General features: G+C 37.5%; 1 protein-coding gene across 1 annotated transcript in view; it reads right to left on the bottom strand.

Moving 5' to 3' along the window:
- Window positions 1-9,053: 9,053 nt before the first annotated feature.
- The window catches only part of LOC125842812 (uncharacterized), a 28,469-nt gene continuing 17,476 nt past the window's right edge, over window positions 9,054-20,046 (bottom strand). The window contains exon 2 of the mRNA XM_049522114.1: window positions 9,054-9,969. Coding sequence (XP_049378071.1) covers window positions 9,054-9,969 — 916 coding nt within the window. The remainder of the gene's footprint in view (window positions 9,970-20,046) is intronic.

Below are 20,046 nucleotides of genomic sequence, written 5' to 3'. Positions count from 1 at the left end.
AAAGGCTGAGTCTTGGGTTTCACTTTCTCAAGCTGAAACCGTCAAGATCCACTACTGAGAATGCTAAATTACTTCCTTGGTTATGTAATTCTCTCTTGAGCAAGCACAAAACTCTAAAATTTATCACACAAAGATGCAATAATGAAGTTAAGCCACCATAATAATTTAGACCCTCTTCAAATTAACACCAACATTCGCTAATCGATAACACCCATTTAGTAGAATGCAACAATTGGTCACATTGTCAAACCCCCAAGGATATGATTTTAGCCAATCATGGAGAAAAGATAAAAATCAACACCTGCCACGGTTTCCATAGCTAGGTAAATGAAATTCGAAAGTCACAATCAACTAAAATCTTCTCTATTACAAAATCCCAATGAAAAACCTTGCTAAAATCACTTGAAATGCACAATGGTAGTATTTTGCTCTCAATTTTTTTCCTTACATTTCTGAATACCTTCTCTTTGGCAAAAATCAATTTATGCAAGTTTAACGTGTGGTTGTTTAGGACCAATCGGCGAGGTAAGTCAGTCTTCGCGACCGTTTGGCGACTCACCAATTTTCGTTCATCTCCCCTTCATTTTTCACCTCTTCTTAGTCCAGCCACTGTAATTTTAGGTGAGCCAGATCAGGATCGCCGAGTGATTCCGCAATGCCCCCTTTTTCCTTTCATCTCGCCCATCAAAACTTAGCTGGATCTCCAACAGTACTTTTGGTGACCTGGTCACCCATGGCCGAAGCGATCGGTGACACGCAAAATAGAACTGTTGCTCACCGAAACTACCCCTAATTCAGCCTCATCGTTCTGTAACTTTAGGTGGTAGAGTGGCTACTCAGTGAGTCACCAAGTGACATCGGTGATCATCCAGCTTGTTTTTCCCTTCTGTTTTTCGTTCATTTTGTCTCTATTGCTCATTTTTGTCCTAGCTTTGTTCCTCAATCCATGCATCTAAAGATCAATGGTTTTACATCAGTTGTTGGCACAAAAAAAGCATTTGAGGACACTAAATCTATATAAATAAAGCCCTAAATGAGTCCAAATGTCGAACTCATCAACACCCCCAACTTAAACTTTTGCTTGTCTTAAAGTAAAACTCAAGTTCGGCAGTTCAAAAAGGATGTCTCAACTAGTGCTACACAAGACTTAATCATAAATGCACACAAAAAGACTCAACTTAGTCATGCAAGGATCAGTTGTGCACTAAATGACTTAAGTTGTGACTCACTATTATCAAAGAATCTGAAGCTCGCAATACTTGTTTTAGATGCAAGTTCAAGTTCAACAAAGGTACTAAAATAGCCTCACACAAAGAATGATTCCACATTCACACACAGTTGTTCAACAATTTATAGCTCTTGAATCAAAAACAATTCTCACACTCACAAAGATGAACACATATAGGTTTTCCCTTATTTTCCAATCAGCCCTTGTTTCAACTCACTCAAGATCACAAAGGTCTTTTCAGGCTTGTAACAGGGCTGAGTGTAAATGTATGGTCATTTAGGCTCAATGGCTGCTTATCCTCATTAAATGTGTTATGAACAACACTCTCTTTTTCTTCATAATTCTCATTCATGCTCAAGACTCACCCCACTATTCAATTTCCATGGAGTACTGCACACCCCATTTTTTTGCACTTGCACAACTTTATTTCAAACTTTTTCACTCTTCCTTTCTTTTTCTCTCTTGTTTTTTTATACGGAGGGGTTCGATCTTTCTTAAAGCCATGGGTCAAGGTGGGACTTCTTTGCACTTCTTGATTCACCTTCTTCTTTCACCACACCCCCAACTTAGGCTTTTGGCCTAAGTTGGCTATTCAAACTAACCACATTCCATGAGGATTATGGGTGAAGGGATAAAGAAAGGTTTCATTTGCTCAAGTTTCTTCCAAGAAAAGGGTAAGGCTTAAAGGGGATTCAAGAAAAGTTCACACACTCACAAGGTATGCCACATATGAGGTATAATGTCAAATTGTTTCACTCTTTAAAATTGTTGCCTAAGAACATTTGAAGAGCTTGCATCATTTAGTCAACCAAACCAACGGGGCAAATTCTAGGTGTCATGTTGTATAATGTTGTCCCAAGCTTAGGTTGAGGGGTTTAGGGGTTAAATGTAAAGGTATGACTCCCCAAGGACCACCCAAGGGGTCCTTGAGGAGGACCCTAAAGCCTAACCCCCAAGACCCCAAGAAAGCAAAAATCTTCCAAATTGGTGTGACTTACGGATGAGGACCTACGCCTCGTAGGTCCATCCGTTCCGCATGGATGGCCTCCATAGGTCATGGCCCCAAATGACAAGCCACATCCCCAAACCAAGGACCAGCAGAATGGGGCGTCACCCCACCTACGGTCCGTAGATTACGGAGAGTAAGTCATGCCTGTAAAAGCGGTTAAGGCTCGGCCAATGTGGGGGTGTTTTAGTAAATTCCTTTTTGAGTTAGTTTAGTTAAGGGACGGTTATTATTGAGTTACTAAAGTAGTTTAAGATTTTTTAAAGTTTTAAACTTCTTTTTAGACTTCATTATTTCAAAACACCCCAAAGTTAGAACCCGCCTCTCCAAAAGTTTTTTCTCTAGAAACTCCATTGAAGAGCAAGTTCAAAATCAAGTCTAGGGGTCAAGGAGCAGATTTGTTCTTCAATTTCGTGTGGAATTATTCCCTAAAATGTATGGTTGTCTTCATCCTTGTCTAAATTTAATTCAACGAGCCCTATCAAAGATGATTTCAAGTCTCCAATTTTCCCCAAAAACCCTAGTTTTCAATCTATGGATGGATTCAATTCCAAAATGTTTTCAAAAGGTTATATATGATGAATTATGAATGGATTATTTAATTATTGATGAATTATGGTCAATTTCTTTTACAAACCCATGTTTCCCCCAAATTTTTAACTTGTGAATTGTGATTAGGAATTGATTGATCATAAAAGTATGTTGAATTGTTTAGTTTTATATTGAATTAGTTATTGAATCATGTTAATTACATTATCTATTGTAGTGGCTTGGATTTATGGGTTGATATTGATTCATACCCTTGGAAGGAAAATTCATGAAGAATATATGTATGATTATGATGTGAAGTATATGCGTGTTATCTCAATGAATGTATTATGATCATGTTTAGAATGAAATTGTGTCAGTATTGAAAGCTTATGAATAATGATGATATATGTGAAAGGTTACTCTTACATACACACATTTGAATGAAAAATGAATGTAGTTTCTATGATTATGTTAATGTGATTGGTTCATTGAAAGACTATTCTCAATTGTACTCTAATGACTGATAATGACATGTTGTGAAAGGAATTTCTCATAATATAGGATTCTTAGTTGAAAGGCTATTCTCATCTTTGAATCTATGAGCTATCCAATGAAAGAATGTTGGGTTTGAGATGGATACTCATCCATGAGTTGAGGTGGGGTATCTAGTAACAATCTCTTATCCCATAATAATGAACCAAAGTAACAAATTTTAAGTACTTTGTGGGGAATAATGCTATGCACCAAGTGTATATGAATTGAGATGGATCCTCCTCCGTGAGTTGAGGTGGGGTATCTAGTAGCAATCTCTAGGGATGGATGCTCATCCATGAGTTAAGGCGGGGTGTCTAGTAACAATCTCCTTATCCCATAACTATGTTCCCACATAGGTCTAGCTAGTGGTTCAACCTAAGCTAAAAGTAATGGTCCTACCTTAGGCAAGTAGGAATCCCTTATGCGGTGAGGGTGACACCGGGATTCCATGAATTGCTCACATGGTCTAGGTCAGTTAAGGCTTACCCCCACAAAGAATGTTAATGAACTATGGCCTCTCTAGAATACAGTACTTAGTGTGGGTAGTAGTATGGGATGCCATCCATGCATTGCACAAGTAGGCTTTGAGAATAGACATGGTGTGTTCCTTTATGATATAATTTTAAATGAATGAATGTGCTCTTATGGTGATGCTAATGAGGATGTTCATTTAATGTCTACTGAATGAAGGTGCTTTTAATGAAGCTAATGAAGAATGATGACTTATATGCTTAATGGGATGATGTATGCTTTACTTGGATTGTATTATGAGTTACTTCCTTGTCATGGCTTATTGAGTATGAATGTGCCTTGTCTATGGTGGCTTCAAAGGAGTACTTAGTGTGAGTGGTAGTATGGGATGCTATTCATACATTGCACAAGCATGACTTAGTTGATGTGACTTATAAAATGTTTATGTCTCTTATGTATGAGTATTGTGTAAAGATGGAACGGATGAATGGTAAATTCACTTTTGGTGGCCTTAATGTGGTACTTAGTGTGGATGGTGGTATGGGACAATATTCATACATTGCACGAAGTATAGCTTGAGGGTTACTTGAGGTGAAAGCTTAATGTAAAAGATTGGTTTATATGTTTATTATGTTCTAATGTGATGAAATGACTTGTATGTTGGTTATGTTTGTATATTATTCCTCTTATACCTATGTTTATAAAGTTTTACCAAAATTGGCATATGCATGACTTTCAAATAAAATGTCCTTTTTAAGCATGGTTTTTGCATGACTATCATACTTAGTACTTAATTATGCTAACCCATATTCTTCAGTTTTTACTACAAGTGTACATTCAGGCATTTGAGTTGATTCTCTCTAGTTGAAGCTTGGATTGAGTTCTTCCAAGACTATTGGTATGTCCTCATGGATTCAAGGACAAGTGCTTGATGTTTCATCTCTTTCTTTGTAATAGACTATTTNGTTTTTGCATGACTATCATACTTAGTACTTAATTATGCGAACCCATATTCTTCAGTTTTTACTACAAGTGTACATTCATGCATTTGAGTTGATTCTCTCTAGTTGAAGCTTGGATTGAGTTCTTCCAAGACTATTGGTATGTCCTCATGGATTCAAGGACAAGTGCTTCATGTTTCATCTCTTTCTTTGTAATAGACTATTTCTAGACTTTCTATTGTAAAGAGTCTTGACCCTATTTTTGTTTCAAGATCTTGTGTTAGATGGCCATGTGAGACAATAGACTTCCGCTATTTTTGAATGTTTTAAATGAAGTTTTGATTGTATAGATTTAATTTTTTTTTAATTCCGTACCATTTTCCTTATATCGAATGTTATGAATGCTATGAGACTTGTATTAGACTTTTCGGAGTCTTATAAGTTGTGTCGCTTCTGGGGTGTATGCTCGGGTCGTGACACATACTGAGCAAGGTGATGAGGAATCTTCACTAAGCACCAGTTGGCGAGAAAATTAACCAGTCGTCGAATGCTTTGGCAGTGCGCCCAATGATCTAAATGTCGCCATTAGTTCCAATGGGCGACACACTCAGAAAGGGCAAATTAGTGGACATGCAGGAAATCACCGAACAGGTTGGTGATTCGCATAATGGACTTGGAACATCACCAAAAAATCATTGAGTTATGTTGTTAGCGCTGATGTAAATGGGCACGAAAAATCGGGTCGCCTAAGCACATCGGTGATTCACCGATTGATGAAGGTCTCCCGTCGAATGTTCCAGAATCTCAGCCCCATTTTTGAAGTCCATAGGGAGCACTATCTTGTGCTCGCCGAACGGGTTCGGTGATTTGCCAATAGAATCTTTTTCTCGCATAATATCCTTCACTTGTAAAATCAACACACATTTTTTAAAACACTAACACTTGGTTTGCCTCCCAAGAAGCGCCTTATTTAACGTCATGACAGGACGTGAAAATGCTCTCAAGCATCTTCCAGGTACACCACCTCAATTTGAGAAATCTTTTGGCATTCGTCAAAGTATAAATTCAAGCGTCACCCATTAACCATAAATGCAGGTCCTTTTTGACCTTCAACTTTAGTGGCACCATTTGTGAACATTCGTGTAACTCTAAACGGCCCTAACCATTTGGACTTGAGCTTTCTTGGAAATAGTCTAAGCCTAGAGTTGTACAGTAACACCTAGTCTCCCACCCTGACTACTAGCTCTTAAGGATTTTGGAATTATGCCATTTCTTCATCTTTTCCTTGTAAAGGGCTGAACTTTCGTAAGCCTTAAACCTGAATTCGTCTAACTCATGTAACTGCTCTACTCTATCTTTCGAAGTTTTGGCCCAGTCCAGATTTAGAGCTTTCAATGACCATAATGCTTTGTGTTCTAATTCAACTAGTAGAAGGGAAGATCGACCGAAAACTAGCTAATACGGAGACATATCTATTGGTGTTTTGTATGCGGTACGATACACCCATAGCGCGTCATCAAGCTTTCGAGACCAATTAGTCTTGTTAGTATTCACTGTCTTGGCCAAGATTCTTTTGATCTCCCGGTTCGATACTTCAACTTGGCCGCTTGTTTGGGGATGATACAAAGTTGCTACTTTGTGTTTCACTCCATACTTACTTAATGCGGTCGAGAACCACTCATTGCAAAAGTGGGATCCCCCTATCACTAATAATAGCCCGAGGAGTACCAAATCTAGCAAAGATGTAGCATTTCATGAATTGAACAACACTTTTCCATTCATTGTTTGGAAACGCAACAACTTCCACCCATTTAGAAATATAATCTATGGCCACCAAGATATATTTATTACCAAATGAAATAAAAAATGGGCCCATGAAATCTATTCCACAAATATCAAATAACTCAACTTCTAAAATGGGTGTAAGAGGTACCTCGTGTCTTTTGGACACTCCACCTTGTTTTTGACATTTAGTGCATTTCTGAACAAACTAATGAGCATCATTTTAGAGGGACGACCATTAGTAGCTACTTTGGAGAACTTTAGCAGGTGTACGCACACCACCATGATGACCCACAACCGGTGAAGCATGACAAGCATGGAGAATTTCTATGGCTTCTTCTTCCGGAACACATCTCCTAATGATATGTTCTGCACACTCTTAGAATAAATATTGTTCATCCCAAAAGTACTTCTTAACATCAAACATGAACCTCTTTTGTTGGTAGAAGTTCAGTTCATCCGACATTAATCCACACACTACGTAATTGGCAAAATCAGCATACCAAGGAGGTTGTTTGAGAGTTACCGTGAATACTTGCTCATCGGGGAAAGAATCATTTATGTCGATCTCCAGCTCATCATTTTCCTTGCCTTCCAATCTTGATAAGTGGTCAGCCACCTAATTTTCACAACCTCTCCTATCTTTGACCTCAAAGTTGAATTCTTGCAATAGTAGCACCCATCTTATCAATATTGGCTTGGCATCCTTCTTTGCCATTAGTTAACGCAGTGCAGCATGATCAGTGTGAATAACCACTTTAGTACCTAGAAAGTATGCCCGAAACTTCTCAAACGCATAAAATAACGCAAGCAACTCTTGTTCAGTAATGGTATAGTTTGAGCACTATTTTGTGTCTTGCTTGCATAGTAAATGGGGTGAAATAGTTTGTTGCATTTTTTCCACAGTACAACACCCAATGACGTGCCGCTTACATCAAACATTACTTCGAAGGCTTCTGACTAATCGAGACTAATGATGACAGGGGTGGAGACCAATTTTTCTTTCAAGCACTTGAAAGCCACCATGCAAGAATCATCAAAATGAAATTTCACCTCTTTCTCTAAGAATTTTCATAGAGGATGTGCAATCTTTGAGAAGTCCTTTATGAACCTCCGGTAAAAATTGACATTTCCCAAAAAGCTACGAACACCCTTCACGGAAATTTGTGGTGGTAATTTCTCAATCACTTCAATCTTTGATTTATCAACCTCCAACCCCTTTCGCAACACTTTGTGACAAAGAACTATACCCTCCTTAACCATGAAGTGGCATTTTTCCCAATTTTGGACTATGTTTATCTCCACACATCTTCGGAGAACTTTTGCTAAGTGTGCTAAACATGCTTCAAAAGTGTCAGCCACAACCGAGAAGTCATCCATAAATACCTCCATTGAATCCTCTACCATGTCCGCAAAAATAGATAACATGCAACGTTGAAATGTTGCTGGAGCATTACATAACCCGAACAACATCCTTTTAAAGGAAAAAGTTCCATAGGGCAGGTGAAGGTGGTTTTCTCTTGATTTTCCGGAGCAAAGGATATTTTGTTGTAACCAGAATACCCATCCAAAAAGCAATACCAACTTTTCTTTGAGAGTCGATCAAACATTTGATCCATGAAAGGCATGGGAAAGTGATCCTTTTTAATCCACAAATTTAACTTTCGGTAATCCATGCATAATCTTCATTCGATCACCAGCCTCATAGATACAAGCTCCCCCTTTTCATTTGGGACTACTGTGATACCTCCCTTTTTCGGTACTCATTGTACCGGGCTTACCCATTTGCTATCCGCAATAGGATAGATCATACATGTATCTAACCACTTTATTAGCTCTTTTTTCACCACCTCTTGCATCGGTGGGTTCAATCTCCGTTGATGTTCAACACTCGGCTTATAATCACTATCAAGCTAAATCGTGTGAGTGCAAATACCGGGAGGAATGGCCAGTATGTCAGTGACAGTCCAACCTATAGCTTTGATATGCCATCTCATTACCTCATGGAGCAATTTTACCTGCTATTCAAGCAAGTCAGCTACAATGATCACCAGTAAGGTGTTATTTGCACCCAAGAAAGCACATCGGAGATGTGAGGGAAGTACTTTCAACTCCAGATTTGGTGCTTATTCTGTTGATCACTTTGCGGGAGGACTCTCTCAGCTTTTTAGATCAATGTCCAACTTCAATGGAGCCTTTGAATACCCCCCCCCCCCAAGCCTGAAAGCACAGCTACTACCTCTTTATAGGCTTGAATTTCGAATTCAATATAGTTAGCAAGCACGACTTCAAGTGGTTCACTCATACACATCAAATGGCTCACACTAGCCATCGCCTCTTCAATACCATCAACAATCGAGACCATATGAATATCACTTGGGTGTTGCATTGACTTACAAACATTAAATGCTACTTCATCTTCGTTCACCAGAAATTTCAATTCTCCACTTTCAACATCCACCAATCCTCTCCCTGTTTCCAAGAATGATCTTCCCAAAATGATGGGAATTTCAGCATCTATTTCACAATCGACAATGGCAAAATCAGCCGAGAAAATGAATCAGTCAACCTTTACCAAGATGTCATATAGTATCCCTACAGGATATTTAATTGATCGATCTTCCATCAAGAGTCTCATTGTTGTGGCTTTCGGTTCCCCCAACCCAAGTTGTTTATAGATCTCATATGGCATTAGGTTGATGCTTGCTCCCAAATCGCATAGGGCTTTAGCAAATTGGAGCATGTCGATGGTATAAGGGATGGTGAACGCTCCAGGATCTTCTCTCTTTTTTATCAGCTCCTTAGTCATAATTGCACTACAACTATGGGAAACTTCGATTGTCTCAAAATCGATGATCTTTTTCTTTGTGACTAACTCCTTCATAAACTTGGCATAACCCGACATTTCCAACAATGCTTCCACAAGAGGGAGATTAATTGATAATGTCTTGAACACTGATAAAAACTTCTTGAACTTCTCATCGTCATTCTTCTTCTTTAGATGTTGGGGAAATGGAGGAGTTATTTTGGGTAAAGGATGCATAACTTTTGGGATTGGATTGTGTTTCTCTATTTCTTTTTGTGGTCCTTTGGCAATCTCTTGTTCCTCCATGCCTTTGTCTTCTTCATGTGTTTGAGTTTCTTTATTTTCCATCGCATCACCTATTGCTACCTTTCCACTACGAGTAACCACAGCCAACCCTCCATCATCATCTTCCATTGTCAATTTTGGTTTCAATTGTGTTGAAAGTAAGCTCAACTGAACTTCAAGTATCTTGATTGCATCTGCGTGAGAGTTCAATTTTTTATTGAATGATGAAAAGTCAGCTTTCATCCCCTTCAACAAATCATCTGAACCTTCAACTTTGTCAAGGATGTGTAACAACAAATCATTCACCCAGGGACTACTTGCATTCCCTTTTGATTTTGGGCTCTCACTCAAGTGAGCGTGGTCCTCTTCATGGTCATCCTCTCTTCTACAATAATCACTTTGCTTAGCCCAATCTTGATAGTATCTCCTTTGCTCTTCCCCCTTGTGATAGTTTCAACCTTGATTTCCACCTCGCTATAAATAGCATGAGTGGAAACCCTCCCCATATCTCTTGGAGTTCCAACCTTGATTCTTCCCCAGATTTGAATAACCTAAGGAAGAACCCTCCCCAATTCTAAACACTCCACTTGTCCCCTTGGGTTTTCCCGTATTCTCCATTATATGCTCTTGTAATAGCTCCATTTGGGTCAACATTTTCTTAATGTTTGCATCCCTTTTTCTTTCCTTATCAAGTTATTCTTGTGTCATTCTAAAACAAAAATGAGAGACTTGATCCTCTTGAGTGTACCAAGCTTGATTTATTTTTGTCATGTCATCAATAAGAAATGAAGCCACTTCAAATGATTGCAACATTATTACCCCTCGTACCAATTGATCAGCCACTCCTTTATTAATCGAATCAAGACTCTGGTAAAAATATTGGAGTAGCATATCATTTGGTAGCCTGTGAGTTAGGCATTTAAGTAAGAGTTTCTTAAACCTCTCCCACGTTTCATGGATGGGTTCGTCCTCCCATCGCATGAAACCTTGAATGTCGTCTCTAAGTTTCTTCATCTTTGATGGGAGAAAGAATCTTGCACTGAATGCTATAATCAGCTCCTCCTATGATGTGATCGAATTGTTCGGTAACTTGTCCAACCAATTGCTAGCCTCCCCCGTTAAAGATAGTGGAAATAACCGAAGCAAGATTGACTCTTGTGACACATTCTTGAAAGAAAATGGACTACACACTTCTGTAAAATTTCTTACATGCTCATGTGGGTCTTCGTGTTCTAGCCCTCCATAGAGTCCCCTCATTAGGAGGAAATGAAGAGTTGTGCTAGTGACCTCAATTATTTCATTCCCATGAGCTCGTGGTATGCAAATTACACCTATTTCACCTGATTGAGCCTGGTTGTCAACACTATTGATAACATCGATACCATCCCGATGACTTATGTAACGACCTGAGAGCACCCCCTAGTCCTTACCGGCGTATTCGACCTCTTGGAGGTCTTATACAAGCCCTTAGCATTCGTCATAGCATTTATCATAGAAAAATAACGGAAAATTTAAAACATTTTCATAATATAACACAAGACATAAAAATTCACCTCATTTAAACCTTTAATACACAATTGGAGTACTACGTCTCAAGGTAGCCATCTTAAAACACGACTACAATACAAGATGGACACAACCCTTACAATACAAAAGAAACTACTATCTAGTACATTGAACTTCAGGAAACTCTTTAACATAAAGGTCCTTGAATCTTTAAGGACACACCCGAACTTGGAAATAGTAAGCAAAGCTCATCACTTCTAGGAAAGGCCCTTTAGCCACCACCACCTACACTTGGTGTAAAAAGATGAAGAAGAATGGTGTTAGTACAATAATGCACTAAGTAAGATAACCAAGCAAAAACATGCTTTTAAAAGGGACATTTAGTTGGAAACCATGCACCATGCCTTTTTAGAGAAACTTCAAGAACATTTAGTACAATAGGAACAATATAGACCACATACATCATCATACACATGGAAACCATTCATAATAGTACATAGAGCCACTTATAACATTTTAGGCACATTTAATGCATACAATACATTACCTTCCTCTTTATCTTAACTCCTTTCCTCAAGCAACCCTTAGGGAATATTTGGTTCAATGTATCACCTTAAGGTTACCAAAGGTGAACTTACATATAGCCTTCATCAATCCAACCACATATATTCATAGAGTCATTAGCACATCATAAGACACAGTCTTCAAATAGGAACCATCACATAAGACAACCCCCAAGTCACACTAGTGCAATGTGCAAGTAGCATCCCATAATACTACTCACACCAAGTGTTCCTAGGAAGCCACCATAGACTAGGCATATCATATTTAACAAGTCATAACATCTTCATTTAACATTAGACATAAGTCCAACATACTTTATAACATCATATAAGGACTCATTCATTTACTACATCATTAGTCATAACCCATTTAGTTCATATAATAGGTAAACCACCCTCACAACCCCTTCACAAGCTCACTTGTGCAATGTACACATGGAGTCCCATATCCCCACATATACTAAGCAAACCCATTAAGAAGTCATAAGTGTAATTCACATGCATAATCATACTTCCTGTCTTGACATAAGTAAAGTCAACCTTAACATGCCTTCATATAAACATAAATAGATCATAGTCTTTATTACATAAAGATCCTAATCATAACCTCCCTTAGAGTCCACTTGTGCAATGCATAAGTAGGGTCCATAGTCCTTCCTACACTAAGTAACTTTTCAAGAAATCATGACTAGAGTTCACATTCTTATCTTAGTTCATTTCATAACTTTCGGTAGACATTGCCATAACCGACATAGACCATGTGAGCTACATGGAATCCGGTGTTCTACTCCCACACCAAAAAGAGATGGTACTACTTGCCAAGGTAGGACCTACATACATAATAGCTATTTAGTGGATCCACTAATCTAAGACCTACGGGGGCACGTAGTTATGGAACAAGGAGATTGTTACTAGAAACCTTGATTTAATAGGCGTGGAGGTTTCCATCTCATGAGACAACATCTATGTTGGGAACTTGGACTTGCTAAACGTGAAGGTTCTCTTGTGGGAGCTAGACTTGCTAAACGTGAAGCCCCCACTCTCATTTTTCATGTTCACTCGGTGCTAAGCTCCAACTCCCTTTTTAAACGTCTTTAAGCCTTTATTTAACATTAGCTCATAAAATAGGCTTTAGGGACTTAATCCGTCATATCATATAGCTCAAAGGTTTCTAAGATGAGAATGACCTTTCATCATAGAACCTACATTATGTGAGAATGCCCTTTGACATAGTCATACCATATTCATAACATAGTCCAGTCAAGAGTACAATTATGGAAAACTTTCAAGAGACTCAGTTTCACTATATTATCATAAACCTTATTCATTCATTTGTGTGTGTACATATGTGAGAAATCCTTTCACATAAACATCTTTATGCAACACGTATTCATACCTTGCTAATCATACACTTTGCATGTATAATAAGATGTAAGGGTGCATATAAGAGTTAACCTTTGAATAAACACCATAACACATCATATTCATCGCTACACATGTAAAGTGTGTGTGTGCATTTTGGTTCTCGTAGTGACATAATAGCAACAACATTGATATTGAGTGCACTTCCCTTTAAGGGATTACAACAAATTCACAATGTCCCCAACTCATGAGCAATTCACATATAAAGCCTTCAGGGATTCTAGACAACACACCCACACTTCATCATAGGAGACAAGGTCACATTCAACATTGGATAGGTACTTCTAACATGTTTATGATCACACATTCATATAGGTGTCATATAGGTAGGGGTCATTCCACAATAGTACTTAACATAATCAATCATGTAGACCACACCTTATCCCTAACATTATCATTCACATTATACTCCTCATCATCAACACACTTTAAACATCATGCTAGCATTGAGAATTTCATACGTAACCTTCATAGCACAACTTCATAAACATATGCATCATAATTATCAATTCACTTCACATCTATTGCCTTCGAGGCCATGATCTCAACATGCATAGATAGACAAAAAGTAAACACCGCCAACATAAGTGGCCAAACCACACAAAATCAATTCTCATACTATAGACTAGAAGTTAGGTCAACTTACCAATTCTCCAAGCCATAATCACCATGAATCAATCCTCAACAATTCATAATCAATTGGCATAGCTAGCAATAGGAATCAACTATGTAATTCAATAACATAAACATAATCTAAATACAATTCTATAAACGAAGGGATCAACCTATAACTTTGCCCATAAGGCCATAATTCTCAACTCATCAATATACCAAAAATTCAACATGAATAAGTATAGATAATCATAGGAAACATCAATACAATTTAATCTGAACATAATTTCACCAATAGGGATCATATTCACAAAGAACCACATCATAGGCCAATTTTCTATAATTTGGGGATCATGGGTTCTTTAAGAATTCCTTTGAAAATTATNTATTTGTCCAACTTCATAAATATTGATTGACATGATACCAAAATATACATATTAATTGATATTTAGTGTTAGAGTTTGTGAAATGATTTGGAGGTAACTAATATTAAGGGTGAAATTTGCTCGCCCCTTCAGAAATAATGATTGACATTAATATTTTACCACAATATCAATATTAATTGATATTTAGTCTTAGGTCGTGGGAAATGATTTGAAGAATAAGTAATTGATGTTAAAAAAAACATGCAAGAAATATGTTTTTCTCTTGATAGGCTAAAATTAACAAGTAAAAGAGAATATTTTTTGTATAGCGCATAAGTAAAAGTGAACAAAGAGAGTACATAAGGGGAATAAAACTTAATACAAGTTTTTTTTTTAATCAACAAGAAATTTTGAAGAGTTGACTAAAATCATCGTTTATAGATGACCAATCATTGAAGAAACTAAACTTAAGACCTCAAAACACTTTTATGGTTGTTTTTGGGGGTAAAAATATTTATTGTATCCGTTGTTTACAACAAATTAATGAATGTACAATATGTGTCCTTTTACACCATAATTTATAACTAAGCGAGGCATATTAATGAATGTACAAATTAATATTTATTGTAACAAGATCTTGCTTAGACTTCACATCCATCACAAAGGATGATTCAGAACCATTATGGACCATGATGCCACCCTTGGTGGAATTCACTAGTTGAGAGGGAAGGGTCAATTTGAAGAATGAGGTCTAATTCTAGGTTTTGAGGTTTTAACCAACTTAAAATACCATAAAATAGGTAGAATAACCGTTTATAATAATTCCCCAAAGTACCCAAACCACCCCTCACTTAGTTGGACCTTTTAAAGTGTTCCCAAAAGTTTCTGGAAATTAAATTTCGAGACAGAAGAGTCCATGACGCGGACCAAAACTTTTGGCCTATGGTGGAGCTAGTCCGCGATGAGAACATGCTCCCTCCATGTGCATTTTCAAGTTGCCTTGGCAGCTTGTTTGGCCAAGGGTTGGGGTCCTCCCCAGGAACCCTTAGGGTGGTCCCGAGGAGTCGTACCCGAACGTTTTGACCCTAAAAATATTTATTAAGACACTAGGGTCACCTCCACTGATTTTAGACTCCAAACAACACATAAACACATGAACAACATACTAGAACACACCAACACGTAAAAGAAAAGTTTCTGAATGCCTTGGTCGTCCCTTGACGTTTGACTTCCAAACTCTTTAAAACTGACTAAAAAGGCTATTCTTCATTATTTTAACAAGTTATTAATGCATAAAACCCATGTGACGCTCTACATTATCCTACTTCATTTTGAGGGTTGTTACAATATCCCCCACTTAGGAACATTCGTCCTCGAATGACACTTAAATCACTTCCGAGGACTCAAAGACCCAACTAGCAGCTCACAATACACAACATACAACATCAACATAACAGCACACATGAAGGAGGAACATCGGCTCCACATTAAAGGCTCAAAACAACTTTGTGCAATTGAAGAAAGCAGCAACACATCTACCAGCTCCTTATGCATCAACTTTATCATTTCCCATTTCATTGGAGGAACAACCTTCTCCAAATCATCATTCTCATTTCAAACTCCAAAGAAACAAAGCATGCAACTATCTCATTAAAGCACATTATGCAACTTTATCATAAGAAATCATTTAAGCATGCACTTCAAACCAACTCATACAGCATCAACCACATAGGCCTTCTCATGTTCATAGGAGGACTACCTTCTCCTAATCATGACATGATATTTACCCCTTTTATATCATCATAGGGTCCAATATGCAATGGCTTTCAAATGCACACATAGACATGATCAACATTTCCACTCATGAGGCAATTAAGAAATTCATACTAGTTGCACCCTAACATGAGAATTATAGATCATCTACAAGTCATATCATTTAATCAGCATATTATCAAGAACATACATGGAATTACCATGTTTAGTTATGTTCAAGGAGGGACTACCTTCTCCTAGTCACAACATATACATATGGCATCATAAACTCTTAAGCAAGCATTACACAAAGGTTAATTTATTTAAGGAAAAATTTTCAACTTCTAACCTAATAATGCTCATACTCTCTTCCTCATGAAGTCAAGAGTGCATTCACCATATAAAGATGCATATTGACATGAGAAACATGAATTTTATTACTAAAATTCCATTTTTATGTAATAAGAATCCTTCAATACATGCATAACATAGTGTCTTCTAGGACATGCATAAAATACAGAGATCATGCAACTCATAATCATCTGCAAGACTCCAAAACATGAACAAGCTACAAGGAACTCTTTGGTCTCAAGCTTGAATAAAAATAGAAGGAAAAAAAAATAAGGATATCAACAACCTTCCTACTCACTCAACATCCCCCACTTAGGGTATACCCATCTAAGAGCACATTAAAGTAGCCAAGAGAACTATCACTTACCAATTAAGCACCATGTCCCCCTCTTGGGATCAAGTTATGCAAACTCCTTTAATCATTAGCTCCTTCATCTTTAAGGTAGGAACCATTCTCCACTAAATCTTCACTATACTCCCTTAGGTGAGGATTTCAAGAATCCGAAAAAATGAGTATCTATACCACTCCACTTCATATCTATCACCCAAAGTTGTTCTCAACATGGAGAACTCAAGGAAGTTCAATGTAGAAATATTAGGGGCACTCAAAACCTTACCATATAGGCACATTATACCCCACTTGGGGTGAGCTTAATAAACTATTTATTACATCATACCCTTATTATCACCTTCGGTGTAACTCTCCGCTCAACCATGCGTAGGTATTATCTAAACACCCTCTTTGAATGACCATACTTAAGATCAACCTTACAAGACAACTATCCTCTTTAAAGTTGGTCAACATCTATTCTCTTGTCCTTCCCATGAACTAAAGGGTACATGCAACTCTCCAAGTTAACCTTAGAGCAAAACACTATTCCAACTCATGGAACAAAGCCCTTTTTTCCGCTCTTAGGGCAAGCCTACACAAGAACTCCGATTCACACAAGGACAACCATGAAGCATCACTCGTAAAACAAAGGGCAACTTTCAACTCACACTAGTTACCACATTCCTTAAAAACTCCTCAATTCTACACCATGACTTTCTACTATCATTACCCATCACCATAATGCAACTCATCATCCAAAAAAGAAGATTTTATTCTCACTATAACGACTCTTATCATACGAGAACTACACCACCATACAACATTTTCAATGTAATGCTTCCAACCTCATATGTCACACATAGCCATGATTGGCATCACAATACGATTTCCAAATCTACCTTCATATATACTCATATAGTCACTATATCATAATAAGCATTAAAACTCACCTTTTCTTCCCCCGATCCTTGCAACATCACCCCTTCCAAATAATCACATCAAGAAGACCACCGGACAAGGGAAAGTAAGAGAGAGATCTCATATGGAGTAAAGCTCTACAGCACGACACAAGAGTAATGAAGAAAGTGTAACTTCTATCGTCATATAGCCTCTCGCTCATAGATGTGTCGCGACTCACACCAATGAACAAGACTTTACTAGACGTGACTTATGAGACGTTGAATCCTAAGACCATTTTTATAACGTTATGCTCTGATACCAAATTTGTAACGACCCGAGAGCAACCCCTAGTCATTACTGGCGTATTCGACCTCTCGGAGGTCTTATACAAGCCCTTAGCATTCGTCATAGCATTTATCATAGAAAAATAGCGAAAAATTTAAAATTTTTTCATAATATAACATAAGACTTAAAAAGTCATCTCATTAAAACCTTTAATACACAATTGGACTACTACGTCTTAGGGTAGCCATCTTAAAACACAACTACAACACAAGAGGGACACAACCCTTACAATACAAAAGAAACTACTATCTAATACATCGAACTTAAGGAAACTCTTCAAAATAAAGGTCCTTGAATCTATAAGGACACACCCCAACTTGGGAATAGTAAGCCAAGCTCAACACTTCAAGGAAAGGACATTTAGCCACTACCACCTACACTTGGTGTAAAAAGATGAAAAAGATTGGTGTTAGTACAAGAATGCACTAAGTGTGATAACCATGCAAAAACCATGCTTTTAAAAGGGACATTTAGTTGGAAACCATGCATCATGCCTTTTTAGAGAACTTCAAGAGCATTTCGTACAATAGGAACAATATAAACCACATACATCATCATACACATGGAAATCATCCATAATAACACATAAAGCCACTTATAACATTTTAGGCACATTCAATGCATACAATACATTACCTTTTTCTTTATCTTAACTCCTTTCCTCAAGCAATCCTTAGGGAATGCTTGGTGCAATGTATCACCTTAAGGTTACTAAAGGTGATTTTACATATAACCTTCATCAATCCAACCACATATATTCATAGAGTCATAAGCACACCATAAGACATAGTCTTCACATAGGCACCATCACCTAAGACAACCCCCAAGTCAAACTAGTGCAATGTGCAAGTAGCATTCCATAATACTACTCACACCAAGTGTTCCTAGGAAGCCATCATAGACTAGGCACATCATATTCAACAAGCCATAACATCTTTATTTAACATTAGACATAATACGAACATACTTTATAACATCATATAAGGACTCATTCATTTACTACATCATTAGTCATAACCCATTTAGTTCATATCATAGGTAAACCACCCTCACAACCCCTTCACAAGCTCACTTGTGCAATGTACACATGGAGTACCATACCCCCACATATACTAAGCAAACCCATTAAGAAGTCATAAGTATAATTCACATGCATAATCATGCTTCATGTCTTGACATAAGTAAAGTCAACCTTAACATGCTTTCATATTAACATACATAGACCATAGTCTTCATTACATAAAGAGTCTAATCATAACCTCCCTTAGATTCCACTTGTACAATGCATAAGTAGGGTCCATAGTCCTACCTACACTAAATAACTCTTCAAGAAATCATGACTAGAGTTCATATTCTTATCTTAGTTCATTTCTTAACTTTCGGGAGACATTGCCATAACCGACATAGACTATGTGAGCTACATGAAATCCGGTGTTCTACTCCCACACTGAAAAGAGAGGGTTCTACTTGCCAAGGTAGAACCTACATACCTAATATCTATCTAGTGGATCCACTAAGCTAAGACCTACAGGGGCACGTAGTTATGGAACAAGGAGATTGCTACTAGAAACCTTGACTTGCTAGGCGTGGAGGTTTCCATTTCATGAGACAAAATCTATGTTGGGAACCCGAACTTGCTAAACGTGAAGCCCCACTCTCATTTTTCATGTTCACTCGGTGCTAAGCTCCAACTCCCTTTTTAAACATCTTTAAGCCTTTATTTAACATTAGTTCATTAAATAGGCTTTAGGGACTTAATCCCTCATATCATATAGCTCAAAGGTTTCTAAGATTAGAATGAACTTTCATTATAGAACCTACATTATGTGAGAATGACCTTACACATAGTCATACCATATTCATAACATAGTCTAGTTTAGAGTACAATTGAGGAAACCTTTCAAGAGACTCACTTTCACTAGATTATCTTAAACCTTATTCATTCATTCATGTGTGTGTACATATGTGAGAAAGCCTTTCACATAAACACATTTATGAAACACATATTCATACCTTGCTAATCATACACTTTGCATGCATAATAAAATGTAAGGGTGCATATAAAAGTTAACATTTCAATAGACACCATATCACATCATATTCATAACTATACATGTCGAGTGTATGTGTGTGCATTTTGGTCCTCATAGTGACATAATAGCAACAACATTGATATTGAGTGCACTTCCCTTCAAGAGGTCACAACACATTCACAATGTCCCTAACTCATGAGCAATTCACATATAAAGCCTTTAGGGATTCTAGACCACACACCCACACTTCATCATAGGAGACAAGGACACATTCAACATTGA

This window comes from Solanum stenotomum, chromosome 10 (assembly GCF_019186545.1).
Source record: "Solanum stenotomum isolate F172 chromosome 10, ASM1918654v1, whole genome shotgun sequence".
Taxonomy (NCBI): domain Eukaryota; kingdom Viridiplantae; phylum Streptophyta; class Magnoliopsida; order Solanales; family Solanaceae; genus Solanum; species Solanum stenotomum.
This window is presented reverse-complemented; position numbering and strand designations above follow the sequence as displayed.